Genomic DNA, 22,649 nt, shown 5'->3' on the forward strand with positions numbered 1-22,649 from the left:
AGACCATCATCGTCACACAAACTCTGGCCTGGCTTAGGCCATCATCGTCACACAAATTCTGGCCTGGCTTAGGCCATCATCGTCACACAAACTCTGGCCTGGCTTAGGCCATCGCCGTCACACAAACTCAGGCCGGCAGCGGTGGCGGCGGCGGTATATGTGGCTCGGCCGCCAAACAAAAGCGGTGGTCATCAAAAGCGGTGATGCATACTCTTTGGTTCTTTCGGTAAAGTGACGTAGGTAGAAAATAAATTACCCCACACCCCCCTCTCTATCTCTCCTCCCTGGCTCCTCCCCCCTCTTGTACCTATATAGCTTCTTGTCACGGCAGCCATTTTGCCCACTTCAGCAATTGTTTCTTGCTGTGGTTGTCCCACCTGATGGCGGACGCTTGTGTTGCGCCCGAAACGTCGTCATTTATTTTATTTTATACCTACGTGACTTTACCGAAAGAACCAAAGACTATTAATTGGACTTGTTCCACGTACGATTCCGTTAAACCAGTTACCCGGCTATTTTTGCTTTTTTTGGGTGGGGGGAGCCAAGGGAGATCCGATAGGAAACAAAACAAAAAAATACTGCGCAGAACGAGCAGAGCACAAAGTTCAGACAAGCTCGCCAAGCAAGCTAATAGTTTTGGCTTAGTGTACAGTGCACTCAGCAATTTCCTCTTGATCCTCAGGAATGCAGAGCTCCGTATTATAATAATAATAAGAGTCCTTGTAAGTGCGACGGGCTTGGCACAGCCTGAACATGTAACCAAACACGGTGCGCGCGTCTTTGCCAATCGACGGAGCCATTTCCGTGGGTTATTTTCAATGAGAGACATGCCCTCCGCCAACAAGACAGACACACAAGCGCGCACACACACATACATAAAAAAACACCCGTAAAAGTTTTGATTCCGTTACTGCCCCATTTTACGCTGTGTGAGGAAGGGCGGGCGGATGAACGATGCCGTTACTCTACCCCATTTCACGTTGTGGGAGGAAGGACGGACTTTCCCAAAATGTTATTAAATGTCTCCATTTTAAGGCCACTGTGTTACGGACTAATATGCTGGGTTGTTGTTAACCACGACTGTACGTAGTTCTAGATTTGAAGCTTTCGTGACTGCAAGGATTCATATTCTTAGGTTAAAATAAAAATCACGACGTTTCGGAGGCAACACAAGCTTCCGTCTTCAGGTGGAACCGTAACAGCACGCTTGCTGTATCAAGTGAGAGAAATTCCAAGAAACAGTATTTGTATATATATACTGGTTGAGGGTGGGAGGAGCCAAGGTAGGCCCTGAATATAATTTTTGTGAGGTTCGGTGCGGCTGAAGCACGCTGTTAGGAATGCTCATTCCTAACAGCGTGCTTATTTTTATTTTACTTTTATTAATTTTAATTTTTTACCTACGTGACTTTACCGAAAAAACCTAAGAATACTGTACGTAGTGGTATGTGCGGTTGTGCCGTGAGGTCTGCTTCTTATCGGTGCGCATTTTCAGGCTGTGCCGTGCGTTGCTCTGCACGGCGTCCGACGTTTCGCGACATGTGCCGGGAGCCTTCTTCCGAAACGGAATTGAGCGCCCGCCCTTTTCTTGCTGTCGTCCCTGGACAGTTTTAATTTCGGCAGTCTCAGTTCATGGCGCATTTTGAGGCCTACAGTCATTTTAGAATTAATTGCAGCCTGAGGTTTAGTTTAACAACCTACTTTTTTTGTTTAAAACGTTTAAGTTAATTCCAAATGTTAAGGCCTAGTCGTTAGGCATGTGAACTCCAGCCTGCAGTTTCACTTGTAACAATTATTAACTTTTTATTCCATTATTATTATTATTATTCAGATGTGTATCCAAACGCCATTTCAGAACACTCGCCAGAGATATTTCTGTGGCAAAATCAACTATCGTGGTTACATTTTGTGGTCCGGGTTTAAGTTACAATAATGACATTTTTTGAGGCCCTGGTCTACATAAATGTATCTACAGCCTGAAAAACAAACTTAAGAGAACTTGGTTTTTTGAAAAAAGTGGCGTTTTTTTTCTCACATTTTCTTGCTGTGGGTTTCGCACCCGATGATGATTGCTTGTGTTGCAATCGAAACGTCGTAAGAAATGTTTTTCTTTTTATTATTATATTATTTCCCTTCTACGTGACTTTACCGAAAGAACCAAGAATATGAATCCCTGCAGTCACGATAGCTTTAAATCGAAATTTAAGAGAACTTAATAACAACACCGATAACGACCCCACCCCACCCCACTCCCTTCCCCATACCTATCTCTTCATACGTAGAAAGTAAAAGTATCAACAAAGTATTTACACAACCCATCATTCACACAGCTGTCAACCCACGTGGTTTACACGCATTCTTGCACAGGGAAACTCAGTTTTCAGGTCCATACGGCGGCGTACAGCCGTTTCAATAGGGGCAAAAATAACAATTATTGTCTATTTGTTTGTGTTTCCCCGTTGTGATGGGGCTTTGTAGGATGAACGTTGAGCTTTAGGAGGAGCACGGTGTGACCAAGAAGTTTTGAACTGGTCTGTGATAAGGTAGGGCACGGATAAGGAGTTGACAGGTTTGTGCATTCGGCAAGTGAGTTCACTTCACAACAATAATTAACCGATTGTTGCCACTTCTTTCCCTCTTATAAATTCATAAAGAGTGGGGGGAGTGGGGGGAGGGGCAGCCACCCCCACCCACCCCCCCCCCAGACGCCATTGTGAGAGAGAAAAGAATGAGCCCAGGGTTTGTGGAGAGACGGTGGTGGAGGAGTGGTGGTGGTGGCTGTTTGCTTCATGACGGTGTGGTGGAGTGGTGGTGGTGGAGTGGTGGTGGCTGTTTGTCGTGTTTGAATGATGACGGTGGTGGTTGTGGTGGTGGTGGTGGCTGTCTGTGGTGTTTGCTTGATGACGACGGTGGTGGAGTGGTGGTGGTGGAGTAGTGGTGGTGGTGGTGGAGTGGTGGTGTTTGCTTGATGATGGTGGTGGCTGTTTGTGGTGTTTGCTTAATGACGACGGTGGTTGTGGTAGAGTAGTGGTGGTGGTGGTGGAGTAGTGGTGGTGGTGGTGGAGTAGTGGTGGTGGAGTGGTAGTGGTGGCTGTTTCTGGTGTTTGCTTGATGACGACGGTGGTTGTGGGTTTCATTTCTTGAGGTGACCTTCGGCTCAAGAGTTTAGAGAAGGAGGAGGAAGGGGGATGGGGAAGGGGTCATTCTACAGCGCCTGTGCCCGCGTCCGATTCTCTCTCTCAAGTCCCGTTAATGCCTTGCTCGAGGGGGCAGCCTTGCGTTTCATGAATCGCCATGACAACCTGCCCTCATCCCCAAGGCCCCTGGCGACAACCCCCCACCAATCTCGCCCCTGCATTCTCCAACCACCAAATCCCATCACCCACCGCCACCACCACCACCAACCAACCACCCTCCCCCCCCCTCTCCCATCTCCCCACCCCTTCACAAAGTACAACAACAACAAAAAAACCCGCCTGGGCAGATGGTTCTTTGTTTGAGAAAGTTTGGCTGAAGAGAGTGGGGTGCGTTGGGTGGGTGGGTTAGTGGGTTGGTGGGTGGGTCGGTGGGTGGGTTGGTGCGTGGGTTGGTGGGTGGGTTGGTGGGTGGGTTGGTGCGTGGGTTGGTGGGTTGGTGTGTGGGTGGGTTGTTTGATGGGTTCGTGTGTTGGTGGTGGGTGGGTTGGTGCGTTGGTGGGTGGGTTGGTGGGTGGGATGGTGGGTGGGTTGGTGGGTGGGTGGGTTGGTGCGTTGGTTGGTTGGTGGGTGGGTTGGTGTGTGGGTTGGTGGGTTGGTTGGGGAGTGGGTGGGTGGGTTGGTGGGTGGGTTGGTGCATTGGTGGTGGGTTGATTGGTGGGTGTGTGTTTGTGGGGGATGGTGGAAGGCGGCGGGAGAGGCAAGGTGGGTTGGTGTGGTGGGGAGTGGTGGTGCAGTAGTTTGCGCGCTGAGCTGAGCTAGCACGTTGAACTTCTTTCGCACCGTACGTAGCCAACCGTGCTAATCGGAGGTGCGGCGTTAATCTCTTGGCAGTGTTGAGTCTATGTTGAACTTGTTTCGCCCCGTACAAACACCAGTGACGAATGAACCGGTCCTGGGCCTCCCCTAGGTCGACCCGGTGCTGCGTGTAGTAAACATCGCCGCCGGGGAGACAAAGGCGGCCGGGCGTGGCTGCTGGCCACCCCACCCCCCTCGTGCGCCGTGCCGGCCTTCAATCGGCGCCGCTTGCCGACAGCGCTTGCCCCAACAGTGTGTTGTTCCAGTCTACGCGGGGTAGGTGACCTTCGCTTGCGGTTGTCGATTAAGTCTGCGTCGGGGGGTGGTGGTGGTGCGATCGTGGCAGTAAGACAAGAGGCGGCTGGAAAGGAAGGATACACGGAGCGGTGATCCCCAAGTACCGACGACACACGATCCCAGCATGTTTACAACAGCTACATAACTCTGTGGGTCTCCTCTCTGTGCATCTCTATGTAACGCTACGGGTCTCTGTGCAACCTCTATGGATGTCAAACTCTTTGTAACCGCAATGTCCTGTAGCTGAACTCGTCAAAGAGCTATAAGCCATCGTCACGGACACTCCGGTCATCGCAGCAGCAGCAGCAGCAGCTCGGCCATCCAACAAAGACGGTGGTCAACGCATCATCGTCATCATCATTGCGCGGCGCGTTCAGATTCGCCTTCCGTGGCCGTCTGGAAAGTTCTTCCTCCCGATATTTGGAATGCACTGGAGCTAACTGCTTTTAACATCTAAATGAGAACCCGCTTCTTGTGTTTAGTTTGTTGTGCGTCTGCCTCGCCTCCGATCATACGTACGGTGCGTGAAAGACGTTCAACTTACGTACAATGAACATACACTCGCACAAAGACGTTCACCACACACACACTCAAAGAAGTTGAACACATATTGTTGGTTCTTTCGGTAAAGTCACATAGAAGACAAAGAATAAAATTATAAAAATAAATGTTATTGTTTTTATTATTTCCCTTCTACGTGACTTTACCGAAAGAACCAAGAATATGAATCCCTGCAGTCACGAAAGCTTTAAATAGAAATTTAAGTTGAACACACTCAAACAAGTTCAACACACACACACTCTCTCAAAGTTCACCACACAGACACGCACTTGCTCAAAGAAGTTGACCACACACTTACTCAATACACACACACTCGAAAAAGTTCACAACACACACACTTACTCAAAGATCCCCCATATAGCCTTAACAGACTGTAGGGGCAAGTGCTGTTAGCGAGCACCTATAAAGGCTGGAACGGTACACGATGGGGTGGGTGGCCAGCGCCACGCCCGACCGCCTTTGTCTCCCCAGTGGCGATGTTTACACACCGCACCAAGTACTCATTTGAGGCTGAGTCGACCTAGGGGAGGCCCAGGACCGGTTCAGATAATCGTCACTGGTGTTGGCTCAGCGCGCTAACCGCTACACTACCGCTCCCCATGTCACTTACTCAATACACACACACACTCAAAGAAGTTCCCCACACACACACACACAAGTTGACCACACACTCACTCACTCACTCAATACACACAGACACACACTCACTTACTCAACACACACTCACTCAAAGAAGTTCACAACAGACTCACACACACACAAGTTGACCACTCACTCAATACACACAGACACACACTCACTTACTCAACACACACTCACTCAAAGAAGTTGACCACACACTTACTCAATACACACATACACACACACTCAAAGAAGTTCACCACACACACACACACAAGTTGACCACACACTCACTCACTCAATACACACAGACACACACTCACTTACTCAACACACACTCACTTACTCAACACACACACTCACACTCACTCAAAGAAGTTCACAACACACTCACACACACACAAGTTGACCACTCACTCAATACACAGACACACACTCACTTACTCAACACACACTCACTCAAAGAAGTTGACCACACACTTACTCAATACACACATACACACACACTCAAAGAAGTTCACCACACACACACACACAAGTTGACCACACACTCACTCACTCAATACACACAGACACACACTCACTTACTCAACACACACTCACTCAAAGAAGTTCACAACAGACTCACACACACACAAGTTGACCACTCACTCAATACACACAGACACACACTCACTTACTCAACACACACTCACTTACTCAACACACACACTCACACTCACTCAAAGAAGTTCACAACACACTCACACACACACAAGTTGACCACTCACTCAATACACACAGACACACACTCACTTACTCAACACACACTCACTTACTCAACACACACACTCACACTCACTCAAAGAAGTTCACAACAGACTCACACACACACAAGTTGACCACTCACTCAATACACAGACACACACTCACTTACTCAACACACACTCACTCACTCAACACACACACTCACACTCACTCAAAGAAGTTCACAACACACTCACACACACACAAGTTGACCACTCACTCAATACACACAGACACACACTCACTTACTCAACACACACTCACTCACTCAACACACACACTCACACTCACTCAAAGAAGTTCACAACACACTCACACACACACAAGTTGACCACACACTCACTCACTCAATACACATAGACACACACTCACTTACTCAACACACACTCACTTACTCAACACACACACTCACACTCACTCAAAGAAGTTCACAACACACTCACACACACACAAGTTGACCACACACTCACTCACTCAATACACACAGACACACACTCACTTACTCAACACACACTCACTTACTCAACACACACACTCACACTCACTCAAAGAAGTTCACAGCACACTCACACACACACAAGTTGACCACACACTCACTCACTCAATACACACAGACACACACTCACTTACTCAACACACACTCACTTACTCAACACACACACTCACACTCACGCAAAGAAGTTCACAACACACTCACACACAATAATGCTTGCAGGCTAATTGTTGATAGTACTAGCATCGTTGTTCATTCGCCAGCTGTTCGCCCACCCTCCCTCCCGTCGGCGTTTCCCAGGGGAGCTCTAAAGAGTCCCCCCCAAGGAGCTCCAGGCACGTGGAGCGGAACGTCGGACAACGTTCCGAGCAACCACCAACAACAACCACCACCACCAACAACAACCACCACCAACAACAACCACCACCAACAACAACCACCACCACCACCACCACCGCAAGGCGGCAACAACCCGGGAGGGTCGGGGGGAGGGGGGGCAACGCACGCGGTGGAATTCAGCAACTCCTGAAGGCCACGTGGAGAAACTCTGTCAATGATTAGAGATCAGGCCAGAGACTCGATGCTACGGTGGCTCACGACACGGACAGCCTGAGGGTCTAGGCGCAGCCCCTGCAATTGCCCGTGCGCGGGGGACCCGCGGTGCCAAACGGGCGGCGCAGGACTTGGCCGAAACCACGGTGGGGTCCGGTGGCCCGCCAAGTGTCCATCCGGCAGTGGATGATAAAAGACAAAGCTGTCCCTTCCTTCTTCTTGGTTCTTTCGGTAAAGTCGCGTAGAAGAGAAATAATAAAATAATACAAATAAAACATAATAAAATTATTCTCACGACGTTTTCGGCCACAACGCAAGCAGCCGTCCTCAGGTGAAGAACAGGTCTGTCGGAAAGACGCTGTCGTGAGAATTATTGTATTATGTTTAATTTCTATTATTTCCCTTCTACGTGACTTTACCGAAAGAACCAAGAAGATGAATCCCTGCAGTCACGAAAGCTTTAAATCGAAGCTGTCCTTCCTTACCGCCTCCTCCTACCCGGCCCCCCCCCCAAAACAACCTTCCCTCCCCACGGCCCCCCCCCACCCCAACGCACGCCAATAGTGGCCGCGTCTTCCCCAATAATGCAAGTCCACCAGTGGCCGGGGGGACGAGATTCCCACAGCCTCATGCCGCACACACACACACATGCACGCACTCAGACACACACACCCACCCACACGCACGCGCACGCATGCATGCACACACACACGTGCACCCACACACACGCACGTGCACCCACACACACACGCACCCACACACATACACGCGCACACCCACACACACACGCATGCGCACGCACACACGCACGCACACACGCACACACACAAACCCCCACAAACCCACACACGCACGCGCGCGCGTGTGAACGCACATGCTTCGCGTTAAAAGATCGCGGCTCAAAATCCCGTCCCCGCTCGGTCAGAGCGTTCCCACGCAGCGGAAGAGAAGCGACGCTCGCATCCGAGCCAGAGAGATTCCAGCAAAACGGGGACGGTGCCTTCTGACCCCCCACCACCCACATTCTTTAATAGTGCCCCCCCCCCCACTATCCACAAGGGTGGGCACCCCACCCTTTTCCAAAACTCCCGGTCAACGTGGAAGAGAAGGCCAAGGACCGATCGGAGGCCCTTCTACGAGCAGTGGCCCGGAACCAGCAATTGCAGGGCTGCACATTTACCCAACGCTCAGCGGTAGGGCGAGCGGCTCGCAATTCGGAGGCTGCAACTTCATATCCTGGTTGGTTGGTGGGAGGGCGGGGGGGTGACACAGCCCATCATTCTTCCGGCGTCAATAAACTTAGGACCACTTTGTGAGGAAGACAACAAAACTCGCCCCCGCCGAAGGGATCGTGAAATTCTCCAGCACTGATCCAGGGACGACTGTGAACGAGAGATGACAACGATGCCTCTCGATTGGCAATCGGAGCGGGAAATCTTTTACGCTACAACTCGCCGGAGAGGGAACCTGCGAATCTCGCGCCGTTGTTTCGACTGCGGAGCCACCGGCAGAGGGGGACGAATCGAACCGGTGAAAACTTCTTGGTTCTTTCGGTAAAGTCACGTAGAAGGGAAGTAATGAAATAATAAAAATAAAACGTAATACAAATAATTCTCACGACGTTTCGGCCACAACGCAAGCAGCCGTCCTCAGGTGAAGACCAGGTCTTGTCGGGGAGACAGCACCAACAGCCTCGTCATTAAGACGCTGTCTCCCCGACAGACCTGGTCTTCACCTGAGGACGGCTGCTTGCGTTGTGGCCGAGACGTCGTGAGAAATATTTTTATTACCTTTTATTTTTATTATTTCATTACTTCCCTTCTACGTGACTTTACCGAAAGAACCAAGAAGATGAATCCCTGCAGTCACGAAAGCTTTAAATCGAAATTGAACCGGCAAAACTCCGAGATCGCGAGTTCAACACGGTGCGGAACCGTTACGTGGCGGCTAGGAGATGTCATCTTCGTCGCCTGGTAGGCGGGAGGTCGTAGGGTTCGATCCCGACCCACGACGATGCCTGTACGATTCAGGAGGATTTCTCGACAATTCTGGATGTCGTCTGATGAGGCTGCTGGTAGTGGTGGTGGTTGTTGTTGTTGTAATTACCGGTGAAACGTCACAGCACTCGAATCGTAAATGTTGTGGGTTTGCTCTCCAAACACAGCGGTGTGCTGAACTAGTAACTAATTGCCACGTTTTATTTACGTGACAAACCCTACTAATTGGCTGTGTCGGGTGGTGGCCGGTTGATATTTACGCAATTTAACCCCAAAAGAATTACCTCTTACGTATATTTGGAGTGACTTTACCGGAAGAACCAAGAAGATGAATCCCTGCAGTCACGAAAGCTTTAAATCGAAATATTTGGAGTTTGCGCGTTTCTCTGTCTCTCTCCCCATGGCCGCGTGGATTTTTCTCCGGGTCCTCCGGCTTTTTCCCTGCACATTTAGAATCAACGTCGCGCGGTTTACAGAGTATTTGGCTGCTGGAAATGTCCACTGGACGATGGCAAGCCACTCCGTCGAGGCGATCATTTGTGGCCAGGTAGCTTCTGGAAAAAAATAGCCACAGAACAGCTCAATGGGCTTTTCTTGGTAAAGTAAAAAAAAATTGATTTTCTAAAAAAAACTTCAGTTTTGGTTTACACGAAATTTGTTTAGCTTTGCTGCTTGTAAAAAAAATGTTACCGTGGGACATTTTAAGAACGGACGGGCTAACACGAAACACGTGTTCGGCTTAGCTGGGGAAGAAATTTGTGTTTTTTTTCTGATTTTAATAACTTCGGCTTGTGCGTGCCCCCCAGCCCCCCCCCCTTCGGGCTCTTTCCGGCCGCGAAGGAAAACCTGCGTGGAATCCTTGTCCCTCCTTCCCTCCTTCCCTCCCTCCCTCCTTCCCTCCCTCCCTCCTTCCCTCCCTCCCTCCTTCCCTCCCTCTCTCCTTCCCTCCCTCCCTCCTTCCCTCGTCCCTCCCTCAATAAAAATATTACCCCCGACCCAAAAACCGCTCCGACGGAGGAGGACTGTGAATCTATCTGCGATGGCTCGTTTAGCGAGAGGGGCACATCGTGGAGAAGATGTGAAGATGTGTAGAAGATGTGTAGAAGATGTGTAGAAGATGTGTAGAAGATGTGTAGAAGATGTGTAGAAGATGTGTAGAAGATGTGTAGAAGATGTGTACAAGTGTAGATGTGGAGATGTGTAGAAGATGTGGAGATGTGGGGACCCCCCCCACCCGCCCCCACTGCCCCCCCCAGCAGCAACGACGGCTTTTGCGGGGAGCCGTCGAACATAGACGGCGGTCACCGCATCGTCGCGCGGCGCGTTCAGATGCGTTTCTGCGGCCGTCTGGAACGTTCCTTCTCTTCCGATATCAGGAAGCCACTTGGAGCTACGATGCACTTTTAAATCACCACCATTGTCTCGATGGACAAACTCATTTCTTTTAGAACGCCTTTTTGCGTTTAGTTTGTCGTCCTTAACCCGCGCACCTCCGATTAGCGAGGTTGGCTACGTACGGCGCAAAAGAAACTCAACGTACGTACGCGCGCATCCCTCGTATCTCGAGAGGGCATCGTGGAGCAGATGTGGCCCCTTTGCTACAAAGCGAGCAAGCGGGCGGCTGTGGTGGGAAGCCGAGAAGGCAAGACGGGGGGGGGGGGGACGCTGGTTTACTCATTTTTAACTTTCCCATCATTTATTAAACGGACGGACGGCCGGCCGGCCGATCCGTCACCCCCGTTGGCCCTCCGCTTGCCGCCTTGCGCGAGGGCTCGCAAAGCAGCAGGTTGTGTTTTTTGTTTTTCCGAAAAAAGACGCGACGCATTCGGCCATAACGCTGTGTGGCCTTCAAATAACAAGTGATGATAAAATTAGGGCGATCGCCTGTGTTGCTTTCGAAACGTCGTGATAAACGATTTTTGTTAATTTTATTTTTCGACCTACGTGACTTTACCGAAATAACCAAAGAGTACGGGGATTCCTGCATCCACGAAAGCTTCAAATCAAGAATAATAAAATGATGCATCGGCCGATATTTTTGCATTCAAGGAACACGTTACCGACAAACTCGCGGAGTTCTTTTGCCATTTTTGCGTTTGAGCACCCCCGCCGGCAAGGCCGGAGACTGTCGACTGGTGGCACAGTGATTAGCGCACCGTGATACGAGCCCCTGCCCTCCCCCCTACTGGGATAATCTGTGAAAAGAGCTTCATAGCTCATCGGATTCCTCCAGTCCAAATCAACATTGCGAGTTTCACTCCCAGGCGCACGGAGCGACACCACCTGAACCCGTTCGTTCGCTCGGCCTCCCTCCGCCCTTCGCCAAAACCCGCACCGACCGGCGTGGCGGTGAAGTATGGTTACACTACACCGCCCCCCTCCCCCATGACGACAAGGCCTTCATCCAGCAGCGGACTGACAGAGCGCCGTAACTCGACGCTATGCCGTTGCCGCTGCGCAGCGGATACCGGCCCACGGGAGAGTTGAGGAGTGAACGGGCGAGTGGACGGTCGCACGAATGTTTAAACGAATGGACGGGCGAGCGAGCCAGCGAATGGACGAGTGGCTGCTGGCTCCATCGCCGAAAAAAACAACCCACCGATGTTTTGTTTCTGTTGTCACGGTGCGGGGGGGGGGGGGCACGGGTGGGTTTTACGGGAATTTTTGAAGCTTCCGCTTATCCGGGTTGACTTGCTGGGGTGGAGTTTTCATTTTAAAACCGAATTCGAATTTTTGTTATCTTCTCGTTACTTTGATTTCCCCTTGCAGAGAGGTCCCAGGGTGAAGGGCTCGTCTGCGTTGTTCGACCATACTTCACCGTGCCGGTCAATGTGGGTCGGTAAAGTGAGCAGTTGTGGAGGGGGTGGTGGGGGGTAGAGACAGGGCCGATTCTGATATCTCTCGCCACCAATGCGAGCCGTGGATAGGAATCGAACTCGGGTCGCCGGGTTCACGGCGCGATGTATAACACGCACTTCAACATCGCTCCCCACTGCTAAAGGTCCCCTGCGTAGCCCCATAAAGTGCTGGGGCCAAGTGCTGTTCTAGTGAGCACCTATTGCCACACAGACACCCCCCCCATTCAACCTTTAACAGGCGACCGAGGCAAGTGCTGCTGTTAGCGAGCACGTGTCGAGGCCAAAGATAAAGATCCCCCGTATAGCCTTAACAGACTGTTGGGCCAAGTGCTGATAGAGAAGCATCTATCAAGGCCGGCACGGCACGCAAGGGGGTGGGGGGTGGCCAGCACCGCGCGTGGCCACCTTTGTCTTCCCAGTGCTGATGTTCAGACACTGCACCAGGTACTCATTCAAGGCCGAGTCGACCTAGGGGAGACCCAGGACTGGTTCAGGCAACCGTCACCTGGTGTTGGTACGTGAGCGGGAATCGATCGCGGGTCACCGGGTTCGTAGCGCGAACTGCCGCTACACTACCGCTCCACACACAACAACAACCGCCATTCGCCACTAAGTGGCGGTGACGTCACCACGACGCTTGTGCCAGGCCAGGTGCACGTTGAGGCCACGTGATGTGTCGAACGCCCGCTGGCAGGAGGTCACGGAACAGACCCAGGAGGTGCCACGGATCGACCAACTGAGATGACCGGCCGATGCACCACCTGTGCCCCCCTACTGTGCCAACTTGCTGTGCTTTAGCCGCACGCCGATGCACACACACACACACGTAGACACACACACACGCGCAGAGACACATTTCGGTGCAGGGTTTTTTTATCACCTACGGGAGATAAGAGAGGGCGGCCCTAATAAAGCCACGGCGGCGAGTGAACTTCTGTTCCCTGTTTATTGCACGACTGCGCCAGCGTTCGTTCGCTTGACAGGCCTGGGAACTGCCGAGATTAAAGCCTTGAGAATGGCGCGTGGGAGGGAGAGGCACGTGGGGGGGGGAGGGGGGGCAGGCGAGAGCAATAACGCCGCACAATTCGCGGGTCACCACACACACCTTCATACCTCGAAACTCGCAAGCGTCCGCGCGCCATCCCTCCACACACCCGGTGGTTTGTCGTCAATTTTCAGAGGAGCGGTTGCACGCTCTCGCCGATGAGACATCATCATAGGAGGGCGGCTCGCCATGCCATTTGAAAGCGCTGTTGGGTTTGACACGTTGACGATGATGGGGGGGGAGCTGGGGCCCCCCATTAATAATGATGATGATGGTGAGCAGAATATTCTTAGGTTTTTTTGGTAAAGTCACGTAGGTATAAAATGTAAATTAATAAAAGTAAAATAAAAAAAAAATTAAAATCACGACGTTTCGGATTTTTTATTTATTTTTATTTTACTTTTATTAATTTAATTTTTTTTACCTACACGGTGACCTTACCGAAACAACCTAGGAATATGAATCCTTGCAGTCACAAAAGCTTCAAATCTAGAATGGTGAGGAGAGTTGCAACGCGCCACACTTTGCGGCCAAGTCAACAACTCGGGAGAGATGCACAGCCCAAGCTAGGGGACTGCTTGTAAAGGCCCCGACTCAAACGCAGAGATTAGAGGAGGCCTTTCTTAGGCCCTTTCTTCAAAGTTGGAGTGCAGTCGATGTTGCAGATGTGCCAACGGATACAGAAAGTTCCACACCGAGGGGGGGCAACGGCAGGGAAACAATGTGACGCTGTAACAGTGTAGTGTACAGTAGTGTACAGTGTAGCGTGTAGTGGTGTACAGTGTAGTGTATAGTGTAGTGTATAGTGTCGTGTAGTGTATAATGTAGTGTATAGTAGTGTAGTGTATAGTGTCGTGTAGTGTAGTGTATATTGTAGTGTATAGTGTCGTGTAGTGTATAGTAGTGTAGAGTAGTGTACAGAAGTGTATAGTGTAGTGGATAGTGGTGTTTAGTGTGGTGTATAATGGTGTAGTGTAGTGTATAATGTATCGTAGTGTATTGTAGTGTAGTGTATAGCGTAGTGGATAGTTGTGTAGTTTAGTGTAGTGTATGGTAGCGTAGAGTAGCGTGTGCGAGTAGTGTGCGGCGATGGCACAGCCATCGATCGAGGGTCGAATTCGAACCGCGTTGTGTGATGGGCATCGCGCTCGCTGAAGGTGTTGATGCCTTCAGGGAAGTCGTGCACTGTTTACGTAACTGCGCACAATTATGTGAGTCACTTATAACCGCTTTGCCGCTACTTAATGCCAATTACGAACTCAGACTATTGTCCTATCATCTCATAGAGTCCATGGCACGTAATAATATGCTACATAGTGGCAGTGGGGGTCGCAAAATGCCGATTTATTACTAATAAACCCCAAAGATCCGATCGAAATTAGGGATTTCGATCGGATCATTGGGGGGGGGGGGGGCTCCGTCAGTGAATCTAACCCAGGCCCTGCTCGCAAGTAATGAGAGAGAATGCGATGAGAGATAAAGTGACGAGATCGGAAGCGTATTTCATTTCAGTTTTAAGTCGGCCAATATCATTATCCGCGAAGTTTGCAATTCACGAGCATCTCCGGAGCGTATCCGCCGCAGCGAGTAACGAGGGGATACCCTCGCAATCGGGGGGGGGGGGGGGGGGTGTCATTAATCCAGCATTCACACACTAGCCTGTGTGGACACTTGGTGGCATGACATTGGTAGGCTCAGACATTATTCAGTTTGATTGAAGTTCACTGCAGAGCAGCCGAACCAGAGGGAGCTGCTTTACCACATGACCGGTCAATCGCGGCACAGAAGCTGCGCTAAGAAAACAGCGTTTTGGCGAGCGCGCAAGCCACACGGCGGGGTCCGTGCGTGCGATCGTTATTAAACTAATTATCGGTTGGCAAATTTAGGGCCGCCGCGGTAGGCTAGGAGATGTTAACTACCTCGCCTGGTGTGCAGGAGGTCGTGGGTTCGATCCCGACCCCGACGCCTGCTGCTGTATATTTGGAGTTTGAGTGTCTCTCTTTCATCATCACGGTGACTTGGAGATGTTAACTACCTCGCCCGGTGTGCAGGAGGTCGTGGGTTCGATCCCGACCCCCAATGCCTGCTGTTTATTTTAAGTTTACGAGTCTGTCTTTCCGTGGTGACGTGGATTTTTCCACGTGATTAGCCGCTTTGTTGGGCTATCATTCGTGGCCAAGTTGGCTTCTGAAAAAGTGCCACAAAGCTCGGTGGAGACTTCTTACCTGGTAAAAAATATATATATTTTTTGTTGCTAAACCACCACAACCTTAGCGATTTTTATGAAGTGGCATTAAATTTGCTGTGAATTTTCACACGAAAAGCCGCCTCTCGTTGGGCTATCCTCATTCGTGGCCAGGTTCGCTCCTGAAAAAGAAAATAAGAGCTACAGCAGCGCAGCTCAGCGGTGGGTCTAAATCGCCCGGGCGAAATACCAGAGAAACTCTTCTGCGGTTTTAGTTTCAAAAAGTGCGGGAACGCCGTCGCCAATTGCAAACGCACCGGCAAGGTTTCACGGCAACCGTTTGATTTGCGTTCGAACGATCGCACAAGCGCGGCCGCACCATCCCGCACCCGGACCAACCCCGGGTGTCTGGGTAACAAGTCGTTGGCGAAACCATCAACTCTCGCTCCCCCCGAGAGCGCCGATCGTCACCGACGCGGAGCCCCGGATTGGCAGCGGCGGTGCCGGTCGCATCGGCGATGCCGGCGACATCTCCGTGCCATCCGGCCGACACGGAGCTTCCGCAGGATTTCAAAACAAAGGCGGTGGAGAGGAGACAAAAATAAAAAATGGGGATGGGGGGGGGCGGCTTGCTGGCAAAGTTGAATTGGCACGAATTTCGGCGCACACGACCGGTCAATCAAACTCCTCCGCCCGATATTCACCCACCCACACACCCACCCCCCCACCACCACCCCCACCACCCCCCACTACCCTCACCACCCCCCACCACCATCATCACCCCCACCACCCCCCACTACCCTCACCACCCCCACCATCATCACCCCCCACCACCCCCACCACCCCCACTTACCCCCACCACCCCACCACCACCCGTTTAAAAAGCACAGCCCAGAGTGTAAAAAAAAATGTCCCAACGTTTGGCTGGAGAGAGAGAAAACGTTAAGAAAGATTCCGTAGACCCTTCACAATTTGTCTTTAATCCTGAGAGCCCCCCCCACCCCCCCGCCCCCCACCTTGAGCTACTCTGGGGGGGGGTGGGGGTGCTATGTTTTTGCTTATTTGGGGACAGCCCTGGGCAGTATCAAAGTGCTTCTCCACCCCACCCACCCACCCGCCTCCGCTGTAAAGAAAGCAGGAAAGGAGGCAGGGAGAGGTTGCCCGCACTTCTCCGCTCCGCAGATAAACACGCACGGTGGGGGATGGGGGGGTGGTGGTGTAGAACGTAAGGCCGACGATCCGAGCCTACGCAGCCCATGGGACGGAGCACAATCTGACACCACCCCTCGGGTCACATGACCAAATGTGCCGTGGGACCCCTGCGGGCTCTCTACCTGCCCATGGATCGTGATGACGACGATGACGACGGGGGTGACCTTAGGTCACGGGATGTGTCTCGTCCGCTGGCAGCGAAGTGTGTGCGGGGAAAGCGTGCATCGTCATCGTCGGCATCGTCGTCATCATTATTAATATTGTTAGGTTTTTTCGGTAAAGTCACGTAGGTAAAACATCAAAATTAATGAAATAAAATAAAAACAAAAACAAAAAACACGACTTTTCGGAGGCAACACAAGTCTCCGTCATCAGGTGGGACCGTCACAGCCAGATTAGCTGCATCAAGTGGCAGCTAATCTGGCTGTGACGGTCCCACCTGATGACGGAGACTTGTGTTGCCTCCGAAACGTCGTGATTTTTGTTTTTATTTTATTTCATTAATTTTGATGTTTTACCTACGTGACTTTACCGAAAAAACCTAAGAATATGATTCCTTGCAGTCACGAAAGCTTCAAATCTAGAATTCATTATTAATGTTTTGGTTAAAACCGCTCCACCGCGGTTATGAACCAGGCCGGCCCGCGGGCCGTCAAAACCACGGACGTTTGGCGACGACGAAACTTACCTGTGTGCACCGGCCCCCTTTAAAAGGAGGGGGCAAGGTGGGGGGCAAAGTGGGGCCGACCGGCTCTGCCCCCCCCCCCTACCAAAAAGCTGCTCACAATGGGCGACTCACAATGGCTCCGGGGGTCTTAAGGGGGACACACAATGGCTGGTGGTAATGGCCGGGGTGTGCCGAAATGCCGAACATCGCACCCGCGAAACCATCCGCAGCCGCTTGGGAAATCCGACACGGCACGAACCCGCAAAGACTTCACGCGCGCTTGGCAGCCGTGCGGGCCGCTTGCCCCCGTCGGGACGCAGGGCCACGCGAAACGGGAACAGAGACTCGTCCTAGATTTGAAGCTTTCGTGACTGCAAGGATTCATACTTAGTTCTTTTGGTAAAGTCACGTAGGTAAAAAATGAAATTAAAATTAATAAAAAATAAAAACAATAAAATCACGACGTTTCCGAGGCAACACAAGCTTCCGTCTTCAGGTGAAACTGTCACAGCAAAAAATCTGTATCAAGTGGAGAGAAGTGCTGCTGGAACTGAGCCTTTGTGATGTGCAGTACTGACCATCTCACAACTCCTCCTCTCCCGCGGCCCTTCCTGGCTCCTCCCCCCCCCCTAACCAGTATATAAGGTCATACCTCTTGGGACTTCTCTCCACTTGATACAGATTTTTTGCTGTGACAGTTTCACCTGAAGACGGAAGCTTGTATTGCCTCCGAAACGTCGTGATTTTATTGTTTTTATTTTTTATTAATTTTTATTTAATTTTTTGCCTACGTGACTTTAACGAAATAACTAATTGTATAGAGAATAGTCCCTGGGAGTGGGCTGCGTGCGCCACGTGGCTTAGTTTGGTTTACCCGTGCGTTGTTACGCGCGTGCCCGTGCGTGTGTGTGTGTGTTCGGGCCTTCATCGGGTTGAAGGCCTGCACCGGGCCCGCGTCTCCTGTTCGCCCGTAAGAGTTTGTCTGACCGTACTTCGCCACGCCGGTCCGTGCGGGTTGGGGAAGGTGCGGTTTTGGACGTCACTCGCCAGGGCCTGAGAATCCAACTCGAGTGGCCGGGTTCGGAGCGCAATGGCGCGCCAACCCGCTGTGCCCCACCGCACGACCTGTTGACCTTTCTGATTAGAAAGGTCAAAGAGGAAAAGCAGCCCTTGCACTTCCTGACCCACTCCACCGCCGGTGGAAGGGTTTTAACTCTCTCTCTCTCTCGAGAGAGAGTCTCTCTACAGGGTATTTGGCCTACTCTTTCACGCTGTCCAACTACCATTATACCGTGAACATGAAAGCACGGATGACACCTTTTGGGACAGCCGTCGTTTATGAAACAGGTGCCAGTTTTTTTTTTCTTTCTGTGGAAGCGAACGACGGTCCACGTTTTTCAAGTTGGACGAACGACAGCGCAAATTACCCAAACCGGGGACCACACACACACACAGCAGCAATCACCGCCCCCCCCCCCACCGCCGCCCCTACTGGCAGACTCATGTCCCGCTCGTAGGCCGGGCGTTGGGTTATCCTGCACCGCACAGGGACAGCTGCTACTGGGGGTACCCCCCCTAGGTGACACAACACAGCAATCTTCTTAGTTCTTTCGGTAAAGTCACGTAGAAGGGAAATAATAAAATAATACAATTCAAACATAATAAAATGCTATTCTGACGACGTTTCGGCCACAACGCAAGCAGCCGTCCTCAGGTGAAGAACAGGTCTGTCGGAAAGACAGCGTCCGAATGAATTCATTGCGTTGTGGCCGAAACGTCGTGAGAATTGTATTTTATTGTTTTATTTTATTATGTTTTATTTTTTTATTATTTTATTATTTCCTTTCTACGTGACTTTACCGCAAGAACCAAGAAGATGAATCCCTGCAGTCACGAAAGCTTTCAATCGAAACACAGCAATCATCGCCCCCTGCCCCTAACGGCAGATTCAGCAGTGAACTATTTTGTCTTTTGTCAACGTGACACTTTTTTACCGATTGGCCATGTCGGGTGGTGGAGGGTTACGACACATTTATAAATAACGCGATCTAAACCCAAAAACGTTCAAATTGGTCGCCGGCGATTCCAAACACTCACACGCAGGCTCCGGTGGCGTTGGTCTGCCTCGTGACGCAGCGGCCTCCGTTCATGCACGCCAGTTGAGGGTCCAGGCAGTTCAGCCCTGAGTCACGAGCGAGCGAGAGAGAGAGACAGACACGCACGCACAAAAAAACAAACGCAGCAACGGTCAACATCGCGGCACAAACAAAACAACAACATAGTAGAGTTATAATCGTGACACGAACAAAAATAAAAACGGTCAAACAAAACAACACAAAGCTATAGTCGTGACTATAACAAAAACAACTCTGCAGCGTCATAATCATCACGGCCTCTGCTGGATACACAGCGATTTGCCCCGGTGTAATCACCAGTCGGCTTGCCGCAATGTGACGATACCACGCTCTCGGTATGGTACGATACATGGCGGACGGTAATTTTTTTCGTCCGTTTTTCACCAATTCCGTCGTCGCGATTAAGGTTCATCTCGTATTTTTTTTCTTTTCTTTCGAAACATTTCACTTCCCGAACAAACTTCCGCGCATTCCAAAGCGTCAAAGAGATGGCAGCGTCGTCGCGACGATTTAGAGACTCGTCAAAATCGGCAGGCACTTTCGCCCGCGTTCGTTCCAGCAAGCGCCAACAGCTGACATCAACACCAGAGGTCGCAACTGGGTACCCGATACCCGGCTACTCATACCCGACCGGGTACGGGTACCCGTTTGCGACCCTGATGCGGCCGGGTACGGCTACAGGTAGGCCGTGAGTCACTGGTGAGTCACCGTTTGTCACTCATTTCCCAACGTCTTGTCTCTTCTCACAATTCAAGTTCGTAGAATCAACCCACCCGCGCCTGCAACATGGCTTCATCCCAGAGGTCGCAATCGGGTACCCGTACCCGTACCCTACCCGATACCCGGCCGGGTACGGGTAGCCGGGTATCGGGTAGGGTACGGGTACCCAATTGCGACCCTGGTGCGGCCGGGTACGGGTAAGGAATCAAAACCCGTTTGCGACCTCTGGTCAACACCAGCTTCGGGGTTTGTGCTCGCAATGAACCGGTGTTCGCATTGACAAGGTGCCACCTCTCCCCAAGAAGGTCGTTCCGTCCAAACGAGTTGCGTCAATTTTTTTTCCCCTTACTTTTATTACGGAGGAAGGAGGAGGCGGGGAGGGGGGTGGTGGCATCACTATAAAACAGGGGTGGGGAACGTCCGGCCCGCGGGCCGTATGAGGCCCGCGAAATGATTTGGTGTGGCCCTGTAAAGGCAACCGCAGGCGGGACTCGAAATTTGATAAATCTAGGAGCAAACCTGGAAAAGCAGTTGCGAGTAGCAGCAACATCATGTGTGTGTATGGGTAAGTGAGTGTGTGTATGCGTGGGTGTATGTGTGTATGGGTGGGTGGTTGTGTGTATGGGTGTGTGTGTGTATGGGTGGGTGGGTGTATGGGTGGGTGTGTGTATGGGTTAGTGGGTGTGTGTATGGGTGTGTGTGTGTATGGGTGACTGGGTTTGTGTATGGATGTGTGTGTGATACCAGCTAACATCACACGCCTCGCCAAAGGAGAAGCAGTTCCTGCCATCGCATTAGCGGCGAGTTAATTAAATGTTTGCCCAAATATAACAGGCTAATTTTTAAGTTGATAATTTTGTATGGCCCGCGAATGATGCTATAAATATTCAAATGGCCCTTGGCAGAAAGAAGGTTTCCCACTCCTGCTATAACACTATCAACTATTTTTTTTATTCTACCAGGCAAGGCTGCCACTGAGCTAACGTAAGCTCTTCTTTTAGAAGCGACCTCGCCAACGATGGCTCAACGAAGCGACTTTCATCATCATCATCATCGTCGTCGTCGTGAAAATTGACTGGTACTCTCGACACGAATCGCTTCGAACGAACGTGGCAGCAAACCTTCGCCGGGCGACGCCGATGGAATAACTCGGGGCCACCCCCACCCCACCGCAGCCAAACCCACAAACAAAAAAACTTCTCCGGAGGAGCGAGAGAAAAGTGAACAACGGCCCGCCGCGCCTTGGAACGAGCAAGCGGCCGTCAATTGTGCCCAAATCTACTACCAACGTCTTCGTCGCTCCATTGGTGGGGAGGAGGAGGGGGGGGGTGAGCGGGGTGGGGGGAGTTACGTGGCCACAATGATCCACGCTGACAATATCCCTTTGTTGCGCTGTGTGTGTGGTTGGTTGGGTGGGTGGTGGTGCTGGCGAACGGGGCGGTTTTAATTCATTTATTTAGTTTGTGCTGCCTTCTGTTGGCATTGTGATTGAGGGGAGAGGGGGGGCAGCAGCTTTATTGCACGAAGAATTTGAAGGTTGAGGTCGTGTTAAAAGGTGGCCGGGTCCGTGGTGGTGCGGGGGAGGATGAGGGTTAGAGGGCAGGCGAGATGGGTGGGTGGGTGGTTTGTGAGGGTAGCGGCCAGCACCACGCGAACCGAGCTCCAATCCCGCTCGTGGCCAGCACCGCTGACGATTATCTGAACCGTTCCCGGGCCTTCCCCTAGGTCGACTCGGCCTAAAAATGAGTACCCGGTGCGGCGTGTCGTAAACGTCGCCACTGGGCGAGACAAAGGCGGTGCTGGCCACCCACCCACACCCTCGTGTGCCGTGCCGGCTTTCGTAGGTGCTACTCGCCAACAGCACTTGCCTCGATGGTCTGTGAAGGCTACACGGGGCATCTTTGTCTTTGTCTCGTTGGTGGGAGTGGTGGATGGTTTGAGGGTGTACAGCTGTGTGTGCGGGGTAGAAGGGTGGTGGGTGAGTGGGCGGGCAATTGAGTCGGTCTGTCGGTGGGTGGGTGGGTGTACCGCTTGCGCGAGTTCGCGCGCGTTATGGGTGGATGGCCGTGTGGGATGGGTGATTGAGTCGGTGGTGTGGGGGTGGGGGTATGTCTGCGTGTGCGTGGGTTGGTGGGAGGGTGGGTGGTTGTGTAGATGGGTGTGTGTGTATGGGTGAGTGGGTGTGTGTATGGGTGTGTGTGTGTATGGGTGGGTGTATGGGAGGGTGTGTGATGGGTGAGTGGGTGTGTGTGTGTGGGTGTGTATATGGGTGTATGTGTGTATGGGTAAGTGGGTGTGTGTATGCGTGGGTGTGTGTGTGTATGGGTGAGTGTCTGTGTGTATGGGTGAGTGGGTGTGTGTATGGGTGAGTGGGTGTGTGTGTGTATGGGTGACTGGGTGTGTGTATGGATGTGTGTGTGTGATGGCTGAGTGGGTGGGTGTGTGTATGGGTGACTGGGTGTGTGTATGGATGTGTGTGTGTGATGGCTGAGTGGGTGGGTGTGTGTATGGGTGACTGGGTGTGTGTA

The 22,649-nt window shown here is 51.6% G+C and overlaps 1 protein-coding gene across 2 annotated transcripts in view; it reads right to left on the minus strand.

Moving 5' to 3' along the window:
* Nucleotides 1-22,649, minus strand: part of LOC144736579 (neurogenic locus notch homolog protein 1-like) — a 112,048-nt gene that overhangs the window by 75,473 nt on the left and 13,926 nt on the right. For both annotated transcript variants that reach the window (XM_078619143.1, XM_078619142.1), the window contains exon 2: nt 19,364-19,448. In XM_078619143.1, coding sequence (XP_078475269.1) covers nt 19,364-19,448 — 85 coding nt within the window. The remainder of the gene's footprint in view (nt 1-19,363; nt 19,449-22,649) is intronic.

The sequence above is a fragment of the Lampetra planeri genome, chromosome 61, assembly GCF_965212315.1.
Source record: "Lampetra planeri chromosome 61, kcLamPlan1.2.h2, whole genome shotgun sequence".
In the NCBI taxonomy this organism is placed as follows: Eukaryota; Metazoa; Chordata; class Hyperoartia; order Petromyzontiformes; family Petromyzontidae; genus Lampetra; species Lampetra planeri.